This window comes from Hippoglossus hippoglossus, chromosome 15, assembly GCF_009819705.1.
Source record: "Hippoglossus hippoglossus isolate fHipHip1 chromosome 15, fHipHip1.pri, whole genome shotgun sequence".
Taxonomy (NCBI): Eukaryota; Metazoa; Chordata; class Actinopteri; order Pleuronectiformes; family Pleuronectidae; genus Hippoglossus; species Hippoglossus hippoglossus.
In genome coordinates this window covers 970,853-985,852 of record NC_047165.1, presented here as the reverse complement: position 1 = coordinate 985,852, position 15,000 = coordinate 970,853, and the positions used below count along the sequence as shown (strand labels likewise).

At 43.1% G+C, this 15,000-nt stretch overlaps 1 protein-coding gene and 1 long non-coding RNA gene across 2 annotated transcripts in view; both read left to right on the top strand.

The window, feature by feature from the left end:
* Nucleotides 1-4,195: 4,195 nt before the first annotated feature.
* ppp1r3cb (protein phosphatase 1, regulatory subunit 3Cb) lies at nt 4,196-5,892 on the top strand. The gene is made up of 2 exons (XM_034607820.1): nt 4,196-4,346; nt 4,771-5,892. Exons 1-2 carry the CDS (start codon nt 4,333-4,335, stop codon nt 5,789-5,791), a joined length of 1,035 nt encoding a protein of 344 aa, XP_034463711.1. The 5' UTR covers nt 4,196-4,332; the 3' UTR covers nt 5,792-5,892.
* Nucleotides 5,893-6,622: 730 nt separating this feature from the next.
* The window catches only part of LOC117775051, a 25,868-nt gene continuing 17,490 nt past the window's right edge, over nt 6,623-15,000 (top strand). Inside the window, exon 1 of the long non-coding RNA XR_004616167.1 lies at nt 6,623-7,271. This is a non-coding gene — a long non-coding RNA (uncharacterized LOC117775051). The remainder of the gene's footprint in view (nt 7,272-15,000) is intronic.

Sequence of the window (15,000 nt, the reverse complement as noted above, 5' to 3'; positions counted from 1 at the left end):
CATCGGTGAGATGAGAACGAGCTGAAAGGACAGAAACCATCTTTAAACATTTATTTAACGTCTTCTTTTAGTTTGGTCCATGTCCTGTCTGCTAACATGGAGGAGGAGGGTTATGTAAAGGTACTGCTTCACTTTGGGAGCTGTCACGTCGTCCATCTTTACAATCTAAAACAAGAGAGAGAGCGGAGGGCTGTTCCAAGTTGTTTTAAGGACATGATGTGTTTTCACAGATGAAGAGTTTAAAGTCCACAACAGCTGGTTCATATTTTTAATAATGTTTACGTCCAAAGAGACAGAGACAGAAAACAGTGAACTGAAGATAACGATGTGGAGACACTCTTCTAATTCACCCTGAAAATTGGTTTTATTTAATGTCGTCACTCGGACTCTTTTCCAGCAGCAACTTGTAAACTATATACACACAATGCAAAATAAATCATTACCTCATTAATAAGACTAAAATCAACTAAAAATCTTAATTTAACAGTTTTATTGTTATTATCAGGAGCAGAGAAAATACACACGATACTTTGAAATATAGAAAACCTCGACAATGCAGCAACAGACCTGCGAGGAAAGTTGTGAACATGATTGAAAAGTCATAAAGTCCAAGATTCTGCAATTCAACAGGTAAAAGTTTATAAAAAAAAAGATCTGAGATCAGAAAAGATAATTAGAGACAAACCTGAAAAATCAACATTAACACAGGAAAATCTGCAAAAACACTGAAACCTATAAATACACGAGTAACTGTCTCATCTGTGAGAAACCCGACCCTGAGGTGACCCAAACTGGGTCAAGCTGTCCAGAAATGATTTACTGTACAAGTGCTTCTATGATCAGGGCCATAAACAGACCTGAGGTCAGTGGAAGGACTTTAACCCGCCCTCATTCGGTATCAGGACTGAACTTTGAACAACGCCGTCCTCTGACAGACGCCAGGCAGCGGTCCACAGGACGTCTGAGGGCGGCCGACGTCCCGAGGTCTGTGTGTGTGGAGATAAAAATATGTATTTTCTTTTAATGCATGAAGAAGTTTTCCTTTTCTTGGTTTGTGATGTTTTTGAAAATGAAAGATCTTTACTTCAGGTCAGACTTAATAAAACACATGATTCTGTCCCGTTCCCACACATCTGATAAATCTGATCCATGCTTCGTGACATGTGAGCGATAAGAGCTGGACTCTGACTGCTCCTCGTTAATAAATCCATAAACAAAAAACAAAATAAACTCTGTGTCAGTTTTATTCTAACATGCAACTTATGAACATAATGAAATTATATTTATAAAAGATGAATCTCACCTGAAACCTTTTTGATTCTACATTAAAACTTTCAATTAAATCTTTTACTCCCAGAATCCGGTCCCGGGTTCAGCAGCACGACACAGAGGAGTTCCACAGGGATCTGGTTCAGGTCCCCTCCTCTTTACATTGTTAACCTGGTGCAGCGTGGTAACAACTGTCACTCATGATTGTACGCAGATGACACTTTAAAACTATTAATAAATTATTATTCCTGTTCTGTCTTTAATTACGAACTTAACAACTTTATTTTAAGAGTTTCCCTGCAAAACGGTTTTCACACTTTTGAATTTGTGTAACTGCTGAGACAATAAAACATCTTGAGTCTCGAATGTCATCAGCACACACACACACACACTCACACACTCACACTCACACACACACACTCACACACACACACACACTCACACACTCACACTCACACACACACTCACACACTCACACTCACACACACACACACACACACACACACACACACTCACACACACACACACACACACACACACACACACACACACACACACAGAGAGAAGTGAGAACAAAATACTCCTCCAACATTTAGAAGTTTTCCTGATTTGAGCTTTTAGCCCCGATAGTTTACTCATGAACAGATTTCATGGATGATTTGAATTCTGCTGGATCTTCACTCCGAACAGAGATGGAGACACGAGGAAGGATCAGGTCTATTTTTACGTTGGCTCGGTCTCGGGTTGGTCTGACATTACATCTCGCTCTGCTGGATCTCAGCACTCACGAGAACCACAGAGGTCACATGACAGCTGTCGGCCAATCGAGGCGCCCGATACTCTCTGCTGATCCCTTTTGTCTGTGGCCTTCGAAGCTGCAGCTTCATCCGAGCCAGCTGGCAGCCAGGAAGTGACACGGGCCAAAGATTCTCACACACACTTCATATCGGATTATCTATCTGAATGCATTTGAATTTGCAAAGTAAGTAGCATGTACAGTTGGATATAAATACTTAGATATTGAATATTCAAATACAATTACCTTAAAAGTCACAGTTAAACATCACTAATAAGTACTTCAGCCCATGTACCACTGGTCTTATCAGTCGCTGTTTTCTCAGCTTTTCCCTGATCAGACATAATTCCTGTCCAACAATCAATATTGTTTGAGACCTTAAACTTATATTGATTTGTGTTTTCAGTCCCTACTTCTGCAGCTTATCAACCCTGTTTCATACATTTCTGGTTTAGCAATATGTGCTCAGGCAGAGAAGGTCAGAGAATTCCAATCCAAAGAGAAAAGAGACGATCACATGGACTGAAACCAACGTGTGATCGTTCAGACGACGTTTCCACCTGATTTCAAAAACATTAAATTAATGTCTCACAAAGAAAAATATCCGTCTTCATTAGAGCAGCACAGGATAAAACTCTTTAGTTTTATATTTGATAAGGAAACTAAATAATCATTTTTATTGTTTCTTCTTCTATAAACCTGTTATCTGTGATTTTATGAGTTTTATCAGCTTTAATAGCTTTTGTTTAATCACTGCTGATTTTACTTTGTAGTAAATGTTGCTAAATAAAGACAGTTTTTTATGATGCAACCCTGAGTCTATATTGAAATCGATAACCTGGGGCAGTCGGGCGAGGCTGTGATAAATACGACCATGTGGAAGCGGCGTGTTCAGGACTCGGAGTCTAAAGTCTCTCCAGGGGGGGGTGCATGAGGGGGGGGAGGGGGGGGGGTGTATGAGGGGGGGGGCATGAGGGGGAAAACCCTGCAGGACGTTCATGCCAGATCTCTGCTCCTGAAAGCTGCTGCTGCACTCACAGGTGAATGAGAGGAGGCTGAATACAGATGTTCCAGATGCTCCAGATGCTCCAGCTGTTTCAGATGCTCCAGATGTTCCAGAGGTTCCAGATGTTCCAGAGGTTCCAGATGTTCGACACAACAATTTGTTCTTGGACTTTTCTCTGTTCCAGTTTTGATTTCAGGAGCGTCACCGCCTCTAGGGGGCAGACACGAGCCTGTAACTGCTCAGCTGTGTTACTACAGGAAGACATTTGTGACGCAGCAGATTTTTGCTGTGATGAAGAATCTGAATCTCTCCTCATCCTCAGAAATAAAGTCAATTCAATGTGTTTGTGAGGATAATGTTTAACTCGCAGCAGAAAATCAATGAAGCAAACAAAGTTTAAAAATAGCTTCTGTCAACATGTAGAGACTCAGGAAATGTTCATTTTAATTCAGTTTTACTAAGAATTGATGCTTTGGAAATATAATAATATTAATATAATATAATATAATATAATCATATCACATAAAACAATGCTATGAACCTAAGTCCATATGTGCACATATTTACTAGAGTTTATATATGTACAAATCATATAATATTTCTTTATTCCTTAGACTTGTTTCAGAAATAGTTTTTACAAAATATTTACAAATACAAACACATGCATCCATAAATATAATATATAGACTTTAGTACATATATAGTGTTTGTATAAATCATCATATAAACAGTATTTCTCTTGTTTCAGGGAGTTTTTACATTATTATTTAACATTATTTATTGAATCAGTTTGTCAGTGTGATGACCACACTGCACCAGTGTGGTCATCACACTGGTGCAGTGTGGTCATCACACTGGTGCAGTGCTGTGTGATGGGAACCAGCGGCCCCTCACCCTGAGTCATGTGAAGATCTCCTCCGGCTCCAGCAGGGGTCCATGACGCTGCTCACATAGCAGCTGAGGCATCTGAACCCTGAGGGCCAGGCAGGCGACACTCCCCATCTGCAGGACGGCTGCCAGGTCAAACTCACAACCATTGGCTGGTGAGAAATTCCACCGACTCCTCATTGGCTGCCTGAGGAACCATATGACAGAATATGCAAAGTAATCTCTATGTGGCAGTTGAAATCCCTGAGTGCAGGAGCAGAGCCCGGCAGTGAGAGGCAGGAAGAGAAGGGGAGTGTCGCCAGCATGAGTTTCTAGAGCTGCAGAGGAACTTTATGAAACTTCTCCTCCGTGGAAGTCCTGGTCTCTTTGCTCCATGAGTGCTGCAAGGTAAGAGAAACTGAAATGTTTGATCGAGCTCTTAGAAAGTGACTGATTCACTGCTGAGCCTTTAAACCACAGCTTCCTCGTGCATGAGGTAGATTAGAAGCAGAAATCTGTCTAAACATTCTGTATATTTGAGTTATTTAAAACATTATTATAAAATCTGATGCACGTTTTGTCACATTGACGCTGCAAAGTGTTGTAAATGTGACGAGTTTCATCAAACGTCAGAAGAGAGAAGCAGCTATTTTACAAAAAGAAGAAATAGGATCACACTGTTCTGATCTGTCTCTCTCTCTCTCTCCCTCTCGCTCCCTCTCGCCTCTCCCTCTCTCCACTGCCCTCACATTTTCTCTCAAATTCCTCCTCCCTCTCTCTCTCCCTCTCTCTCTCTCTCCTCCTCCCTCCTCCTCCCCTCTCCGTCCCTCAGTGTGCTCACGTCTTTCAGTCCCTCGGCGATGCCCGGCCCAGTCATGCCGATGGATGTGGCCATGAGATTCTACATCAGCCACTCTCCGCCGCCGCTCCGGGGTTTCCTCAGCTCCTACGAGGAGCTGCAGCGAGCTAACAACCGGGTCAACCAGGCCACCGGCCACTACCACCACCAGCGGCTCTACAAACCCCTGCGGCCCTGCCTCAGCAGCCAGCACAAAGACGATGGTGGCTGCGTGACCTGGAACAACAGGGCCGGCAAGAAGAGGGTGGTGTTCGCCGACACCAAGGGGATGTCACTCACAGCCATCCACGTCTTCTCCAAGTTCGACGATGAGCCGTATAAAATGAAGCGTTGTGGAGGCATCATGGAGGAGCTGCAGTTTGACATGACAGACCTGGAATCAGCCACCAAGGATCTAAAGATCAGCTCGGCGGGCAGCCTGGCGCTGGACTTTAATCAGCCCTCCGCCGACTACCTGGATTTCCGGAACCGCCTGATTAAGAATTCGGTCTGCTTGGAGAACTGCTCCCTGCAGAAGCGCTCACTGACCGGCACCATCAAGGTCCGGAACATCGGCTTCGAGAAGTCTGTGCAGGTGCGCACCACCTTCGACTCGTGGACCAGCTTCACAGACGTGGAGTGCACCTTCATGAACAACGTGTACGGCTGCCAGGACACTGACACCTATGCGTTCGTCCTGGAGCTTCCGTCCCACCTCCCACCACAGAACCGTGTCGAGTTCTGCATCTGCTTCAAGGTCCAGAGTCAGATCTTCTGGGACAATAACGACGGCAAGAACTACGTTCTCAAACATGTCGGCTTGAACGGCGAGGACCTGAACAATCGGACATCCCAGACTTCTGTTGAGCAGAAGAAGCCTCCGGAGCAGACCAACGGTGGCGTGAAGGTTTTTGAGCTGGACTTCGATCAGTTCGGAAGCCCACGCATGTCCAGCGGCCTGTTTCCCGGCTGGCAGAGCTGGGGTCAGATCGATAACACGGTGCCTTACTGGTGAGAGCGGGGGGGGGCTGAGCTGAAACGCAGCTGAACTGAGTGAAGACGCTGACACGACTCAGTGTGACTGGACTGGCTCTGGGCCACAAACTACACTGAAGCTTTCAGCAGAGGAAGAACACAGAACGTTCCGTGTTCAGCCGACACAGGGAACCTGTCCACACATTCCTCTGTTGTAAAATACCCATGTGCCTTCAAAGTCCAACACACAGTATCTGTACAATCCACAGCAAATGTGATGTGTTAAATATGCACTGATTGGTTGAGACGTCCCTCTCAATGTGATTCTGTCAACTGAAGGAGCAGAAGTGGAGCTGATGAAGTCCTTCATATTGAAGGGAACGTACGGAGAGTGCACGGCGACAAGATGCGACTCTGCTAAAGCAAACACAGGTGATTCATTTCTAATGAAACATGCACACTAAACTTTTGCACCTTCAGAAAAGTAATTAAACGTGATTGAAAGTTGAGGTCACGCTGCCCCTTCTGTCCCGCGGTGTGAATTGCACATGTTTGTCTGATGCTAAATGTTTGGATGATGTAATTATGGGGAAAGTTTGTAAAGGAACTGAGCTGCTATCAAAGGACGAGTCTCTGCATGTGATTGGTTGCCTCGAACGAGGAAGAGGTTTGGAAATGTGTGTGTGTGGTTATCGTACGTCGGGCGAGAGATGGTGTAAGTACCGAATGTTTGTGTTTGCTTGTTTTCAAGTGCAATTCTGTGATGAGTGTAAAGTACGTGAGGCTGGGATTGAGATTTGTCTTTGAAATTATATATATATATATATATATATATATATATATATATATATATATATATATATATATATATATATATATATTCCTTTAGGGTCTGCACCCACACACGTTGTGTTTCACTTGAAGGTGTGTGTAGCTGACAAGCACTGCGTCAGTCATGTATTTCCCTTTTCTCAAATAAATTTCTATATTTGTGCTAAAAGATTCACGACTCCTGAGGCTTTGTTATAAAAGATTCAGTTCTCTTGCACAATGTGATTTTTTGTTGAGCGACAACTCATCATGAAAAACAAAGAAATATGTATTATTATCTATAATATCCAGGTCAATGTTGGGTATTTTTTATATTTGTATTGTCAGAAACATCATTTTCAATGGATCAGTATTATTTTCAGTTTTGTCTCCCAATCAGAAAATCTACATAAGGTTCGATATCAGTAAATTCATAGCAAATGTAAACAAACCCATGAACCACTCATCTAATCTGATTGGCCGATGACGACTCTACTGACGAGGTTTACGATGATTAAATCGTTTTATTATATAAGCATTGTTAAGCGTCATGATTACAAACATTTGGTTTAAATAGATTATAAGTAATCAGTGGGCGGAGCCTGTGTTTACATCAGCGAGAGGAATAAAAGAGAATTTAATTCTCTGTTCAGTTTGTTAACGTTGGATTTATTTGACATTGATTTATTGTGACAGTGAGTTTTTAACCTGTGTCTGCTTCACATTTAAAGTCTCAATGAAACCAGGAAGTTTCTCCTTCCCTTCAGGGCTTTTATTGTGAAACTTTGTGATTTTCAGTAACAGTTCAATGTTTAAATGCAATAAAATAAAACTAAATGAGTAAAAACTGTTTTTTGAACCCTCTTAATATTCACATTATATTAATTATATTAAAAACAGGCCGTGTCGTGTGTCTGCAGGTGTTTTTCTTTAACTTTCCTCATTTCAGTTGTGGTTCGTGCAGAATTCACATTGAGCAGGAAGACGCTCGCTGCCTGACGCTGGCATGCACAGAGGAAAGACCTCAGGCCGGATCAGGAAATTCCTGCTTTATCACAGTTTTAACTCTTCGTGTGGAGATTTTCTGTTGTTGTCAGGACTCTAATATGAGAAGAAACACATCAGAGCTCTTTAAACGACCAGGACACAACAATCTCATGCGTCGTACCAGTAACCATCAGTTAGGAAGGAACTCATCACCACACATGTAACATCTGTGCAACAGATACTGTGATGTTGTTGATTGTGTCTGAGCTTTGAATTTAGTTGTGCTGATGTTTGAATGATTGTTGGAACGTAGGAATATAAGTGAGCTGAGAGTGGAGACGTCGTTCAGAGGGTAAATCAGTTCAGGAACCTTGTTTTATCAAGTTCTTTTGAATAGAAATTAGTTGTGAGCATCATTATCATCATCACTACCATCTGACATCAGGCAGAAGCAGGTCCAGGTTGGTGAGATAAATGTTGAATAATTAGTTTGGGGCCTCGCAGGATGTTATAAAGTGAAACCTCCTCCCTCCAGTTTGGATCTGACCAGATTCCACACGGCTCCTCTGCTCCTCTCTTTATATTTGATTGTTTTAAATCGAGCAGCTGATCCCACATCATCTTCACAACACCATCTGATCCAGAGGTGGACCTGACCTGAGGCTCCGCCAGCTGCCTGATGGGACGCCATTCCTTCAGTAACTGTAATTTCCTGACAAATCCACGTGAACTACGTTTGTCTCCGACTCGGTCTTCCTGTTTTTCATTCCAGTGTCAGTGAATGGCATTCATATGTTTGTAGGTATCTGTTAGTACAGTAACATTCACTGGTTATTGGACGTCAGTACATCACCAGTTCTGACCCATTCTCACCTGAAACATCAATGTCCCCTGATGAGAATATTTTACAGTTAATTATCTTTGACTTTGAGCTAAGAAAAGTGCAGCGAGCAACACGTGCAGCTCACAGTCCAACGCTGGTCAAACATTGACGGAGGCCGGGCAGCATCCAGAGGGGACTGGACCCAAGTGATGCAACGAGGATGGAAACACAGAAACCTCCCATGTAGTGTTAGTGAGGCCGCAAAAACAAATCCAAGTCAATGAGATTAAAACAGGTTCAACAAAAAGTCCTGTGAGGACAATTCATCGTCTTTATCCAAACTTGTCATGCAGAGAGAAACGAGATACCGACATAAAACAGAGAGGAGAGATTCTCATGAGAGTTTTCATGTGGTGACGATCTGAAGCAACAGCCGTGGTTCTATTTCAACTTTACTGACATTTGAATGTTTGTCTGATTGTGCAAAGTCAGAGGAGATTCTGGGTTTGTAAGATTTAAGATATTTTTATAAGAAAACCTGATTTATCAGCTTAGACGTGACGATCGTGTCTGCACGGTTTTCTGAAACGTGTCAAAAAGGAATAAACTGATATTTTCATTTTATTTAAGGAGATTAAAAGGTTTAGTTGTCGTCGGTCAGAAGGAAAAACTGCACAGTTTCTTTAGTTTTACGATCTTCCAGGAGAATTAGTGAGAAAACGATAACCAGCTTGTTGGCCTCTATTCTAGCAGGGTTATGGATACAAACAATAATGAGTCTTTTTCTATTTGTGTTGATGAAACCTCCTTTTCCTTTGGCTCGTGTCCGTGTTAGTGAAGCCAGATGTTGGGGGTTGCTCCTCTGGGGACTTTGACCACTGCTTTGTTTATTTACAGATGTTAGCTAGAGGCTAACGAGCAGCACAATAAAAAATGAAAAATAATATTACAACGTGACCAGTTCCTGCATATCTTGATTCTATATTAACATTAATGACGTTAGATCGATGTAGAGCACCTGAGAATAACAGCTGCTCTACATCGAGTGAACAGGTTGAAAAACAACACGTCTGACCTGAATCAACAAATAAGACTTTATACCGAAAGAAAAAAAGTAGGTGATCAGGTGCGTGTGCGTGTGCGTGTGTGTGTGTGTGTGTGTGTGTGTGTGTGTGTGTGCGTGTGCGTGTGTCGAGGTCAATGAGGTCAATGAGGTCAACAGATAGAACTGATCTCTGGCACGTGCTCCGGTAAATGATCGACCAGCATGTGGTGACATTTTGAGTGTGTGCCATTGTTTAGTTTCTGTGTCTGTGTGTGTGTGTGTGTGTGTGTGTGTGTGTGTGTGTGTGAGTGTGAGTGTGTGAGTGTGTGTGTGTGTGTGAGTGTGTGAGTGTGAACTCAAACACACATGTCTAAATGCACATGTGAACTCTTGCAGAGAATGACAATGAATAGAAATGGGTCATAAGCCCGCCTCTCCCATGTTAGCAGATGGGACATGGACCAAACTAAAGAAAATCAAAGTAGACGTTAAATAAATGTTTGTCAAAGATGTTTCTGTCGTTTCAGCTCGTTCTTATCTCACTGATGTTTGTTCAAGTGTTTCTGATCCGTTTGGTTTTCATTAGTTATTTGATGATGTAAAAACAGGCTGAGACGTCGTGATTGACAGCTGAGACTGACTGTTGATGTGAAACTCGTCATCACAAAGGTGTGTTCGAACCCGTGAGGACTGCGGTCTATGGTGATTCCCACATGACACACAGGAAAGTAAAAGTCAAGAGAACAACGCAGCTGGTTGATTGTTTGGCGGGAGACAGTTGGGTCATGTTTGACCTGAGACAACAGCAGCCAGTTCAAACTCGGCACCAGTGTCGTAACCAGGAGGTGAAACAGTCTTTACTCATTGTCTCCTGAGGCCTGAAGAGCTGCTCCACGTTACAGAGGACCTGTGTCCGGAGGCAACGTGGACGACGCATGTTCAGAGTCACATCCACACAAAGAGGAAAACTCTATAATTAGCACTGAGACACGCATGATAACAGAGTTCACATGTGAAGCAACTGAGGTTATCAGTCAGGACTGTGTTTGTGGAGGAGTGGGTGTTAAAGCCTCAGAATTCATCCTCTGGGGAACATGAATATCCACAAAGAATGGTTTTCAGCTCCCACGTGATGGAGCAATTCAAGAGTCATTTGACCTGATGGTGGCACCACATGAAATAAAGAGCCATTCAATATGTATTTTAACGTAATTACATGTCAAATAGGAATGATTAGTCATGATTACATATTGTATTTCACTAGGACATCTTATAATACGTCATCAAAATATAATATATTCGTGTACGTGTTTAATAACATCCACACTGTCTTTCAAATAAATTGCAGGGTTCCCCTCCCTAGCTTCTGTCTTAAAGAACTACCATCAAAATCATTTGGTGATATGGAAATAAAAATTCAGAATTACAGACTCAAACCACGAAGCAAGAACCTTAATAATAATAATAATAGTCAGTTGTTAAAAACCTTTCGTTCTTCATTGTGCCTCGAAGACAAATAAAAGCGTTCTGTGCACAAGCCTGTGAACAAATCCAGTGTTCTCCCTCTCTCAGGTTGGATCATTTGGGTAAAAACAAAATAGCACGGAGCAACAAAGAGCTTCTTGTTTCCACCGCGTCACTGCTGCTTTCACGGCCGAGCTTCACTCACACCACCTCTTTAACAACTGATGTCTGAAATCTGACAGATGCTTCTCACACAGCAGAGACTCCGGGGACACGGTTCAGGATCTTATAGCTACATGTGTTTGTTGGCCTGTATGTGGTTTGAGGTCGACACCGTGTTTGGGTATAAATTGCTGTTTCAGGGACCAGATTAGCTCAGCAGAACTAAATGTTCCACAGGTGAGAACAAGGCCTGAGTCACAGCCTCAGATTCAGAACTTTCCTGGCTCACGACACTTTATAAAAGAGTCTCTGGGTTTGGTTTGTGGGGAGACGTGATTGGTCCTGACTTTAACAAGGATCAATGGAAACCTGGCGTGTGTGTTTAACGCAGACGTGGACACGTGATGCAGCATTTATGGCACAAAGAGCTGAATGGACACTGCCTCCTTATCGACCTCCACATCTGATAAAACCTCAGCTCTTTGTGCAGCAGATGAAAGCAGAGAGGCCGAGTGTTGGCCAGAAGCAAACTGCTCCTCAAAGAGCTTCTGTAGAAAAAGTTCACTTACATAATGCTGCACAGACGAATGTGTTCTGGCGTCTTGTGTTTAAAACGCTCGCTGCCCCAGAACTGACGTCAGACTCTCAGCAGCACTTTATTAAAATGAATAAACAGTCAGGAGCTGCCTGCAGGAGACGTGAGCTGCAGAGACTCAAACACTTTGTGCTCCGTCTGAAAGGCACGAGAGCTGAAACGTACACGAGGAGTTTATATACATGCAGACTTTTTATATGTCAATTAAATAAGTCCACACGCTGCTTCGTACAGTGTAAATGCAGAACAGTGTTGAACATACACTAGGTGCATTGTGTTGTCAGAGGGAACTGCCTGAGTGTTGTTACCAGCGTCCCTTCCAGGGAAAGGCTCTCCCAGCCACGACACGTTCCTGTAGATACATGCTGCACAACATCAGGAGAACACGTCCCCTTATCACTCAGAGGGCGTCACAGGTTCTGGTCACCTGGTCCAGGCTCTGGTCCAGGCTCTGGTCCAGGCTCTGGTCCAGTCTCTGGTCCAGACTCTGGTCCAGGCTCTGGTCCAGGATCTGGTCCAGGTTCTGGTCCAGGCTCTGGTCCAGGCTCTGGTCATCTCAGGCCTAGACTACTGCACCTCCCTCCTGGCAGGTCTACCTGCTCGTGCCATCCGACCGAAAATTGTACTTTCTTGGTTCTTGTTGTTCTGGGTTTGTTCCCTCATGGTTGATGCACTTATTGTGAGTTGCTTTGGATAAAAGAGTCTGAATTAAATCCAATGTAATGTGATGTATATAAAGACGAACAATGAATATTATTTCTCTGGTGTTTTCAGTCTCTCTGTCCTCGACCTGCTGAGCATCAAACAGCTACAGACTCAGAGCAGCAGGGAAACATATACACAGCGTTCAGCAGCTGAAGAGTCTGAGGAGACCAAAGTGAATAAAGGAGAGGGACTGATAAGTTAGTGTAAGTCAACATCTGTCGGAAGTTATGAACTCAAACACTAATGATAAGTTCCAGGTCTTCGTTAAATCATTTCCACTTTGTTAGTGGTGTTTCTGCTTCTTTGATGAGTTTTATTTATTGTCTTTTATTAATTTCTTTGAATCAAGTCTACAGAACAGAGAGCAGCCATATTTAAATCCACCTCTCTCCCCCTCAGTTTCACTAGTGACACGTCCTGACTTCAGCTCCTGACCTGTGTTTTCCTGTGTTTGTGTGTGAGTGAGCTTTCTGTTTTCTGTGAGGATCTTTGAGTGTCACTTCTCATCAGTTAACAGCCGACACGACCTCAAGCATCATTATTGTTGCTGTGGCTCACTGATGATTAAAATAATCACAGACCTTCTTGTTTCAGCTCCGTGCACGTGAGCCGATTGTCGGACATGTGGTCTTCAGCTGCCAATCACACAATCTGAGGGTCGGGGTCAGAGGTCAGGGTATTGATGAACATGCTCCCTCTCAGGTGTTTGCAGAGTGTAACACTGGATCTGCACTAAAGTCAGATTAGAGAAATCTTCATCGGTCCAGTCGATGCTAAGTGTTGATAATAAACATGGCCTGTGGCCTGTGGAGTTCTTGTGCTCATAACGTGAAGCTTGTTTTACCATAGACAGAGCGGTTGCTGTGAGTGTGTGTGTGTCATGTACAGGTTGTGTGTGAAGAATACAAAGTTAGCTCTGTAGTCTCAGCACTTACATCAGGGCAGAGGGAAATAAACCAGCTCAATGGTGCCCGGGACAGATCCCTGTGGGACACCAAAACATCCATAAAGTTTTTACCAGCCCTCTCTGTGCACCTGTCATTCACGTTCTGCGACTGGATGTCGTACAGAACGTAAACTGTACATGTAATCAATCCAACCCAAGCACAGCCCCCCCTACAGGCCGCTCCCAGGGGCTGAATCCACAACAGAATTTCTTTCTCAGTTCATCCGTACCCTAGCTTCTCTTAGCATCTGTGCCGAAGCTAAGCTAACTTGACATGAGCGATGTGATTGTTGGCTCATTAAGATGATGATTCTGTTGTTTGATTGATCGAGAGGCTTCATTTCATATTCATCTCAGCCTCTTGTTCTTGGAGCCGAACAGAATTTAATGTCTCTCAAGGCAGCAGAGGTCAAAGGTCAGACGTTGCTTTAAGGGTCAGAAACAGAAAGTATTTAGTCTGATGAACTCAAAAAAACTTGATTACATTCCTCTGTGTGTGTGTGTGTGTGTGTGTGTGTGTGTGTGTGTGTGTGTGCGTGTGTGTGCGTGTGTGTGTGTGTGTGTGTGTGTGTGGGTGTGTGTGTGTGTGTAAACAGAGCTCCACTTCCTGTACAACACATTTCAACCATTTCACTACTTTTCCATATTTAAATCCACTTATTAATAAACCTGACATTCACACTGAGCTTATTACAAAAGCAAGAGGAACACATGCTAACTGTGTTAGCATAGAAATGGTTACAAACTTACGAAATAAATTAGAGGCTACAAATTTATTTATTGTTTGTGTCTGTCAAAGTCGTAACTTTTTCATCTTGCACTGATCAGAAGCAGCACTCTGAAATTCTTTGTATTGTTTCGTGCAATGACAATAAAAACTTGAATTACAATTAATTGACTCTGTCAAACCAGACACGTTCTTTTTATGTCCTGTACATTTCAAAGCTTGTGCTTCTTGCCGTCTATTCATCGTGTCCTCTGGGTCTCTGCTGAAGACAGAGTCTCTGACTCTTCACCTGAACCTGGACACTCGACTCAGTTATTCTCAATAAAACCAAACCAGCAGCAGTTTGTGAACGTCTCCGTGTGCAAACAGTATAAAACCATCTCAGTGTAATGTACTGTTCGCTGTGGTCACGTTTCAGTATGAACAGCAGCTATTCCTGTCGAGCTGCCGCTGCTCTGTGGGCTTCACCGCTGCAGACTGCAGCTGAAATACGATGCCTTGCTCACTGCCGCCACGCCTGCTCCACGCCATGAGAGCGTGATCAGGAGGAGGGGAGGAGGAGAGGAGGAGGAGGGAGGTGAAGGATGACACAGAGAGAGAGAGTGAAGAGGAGGAAACATGAGGAGAGAAACAGTGACAGAGTCTTTCAGGTTGTGACCTCAGCTGGACCTTGTTTAAATCAGTGTGTCAGGAAGCTCGTTGCTTCCTGTCTCTTATTTACGATGATCAGAAGTCTATTATTCATGATTGATTCTGTTTTAATTGAGACATAATTATTTCTTTGTCATAGTTTTTTATATAACAAGAAGCTTTATTGTCCTTGTGTGGAAATTTGAACACAAGTTTCCTCACACTACAACTCGAGAATATAGAGCACATACCTCCAGCAAGAGGCTCCTTAGAAAACCGGTTTTATTTGGGTCTACACCAAAACACACTCAGACAACCGTTCAGGCTCGAACCCTAAATATCAGTCCTCTAAATA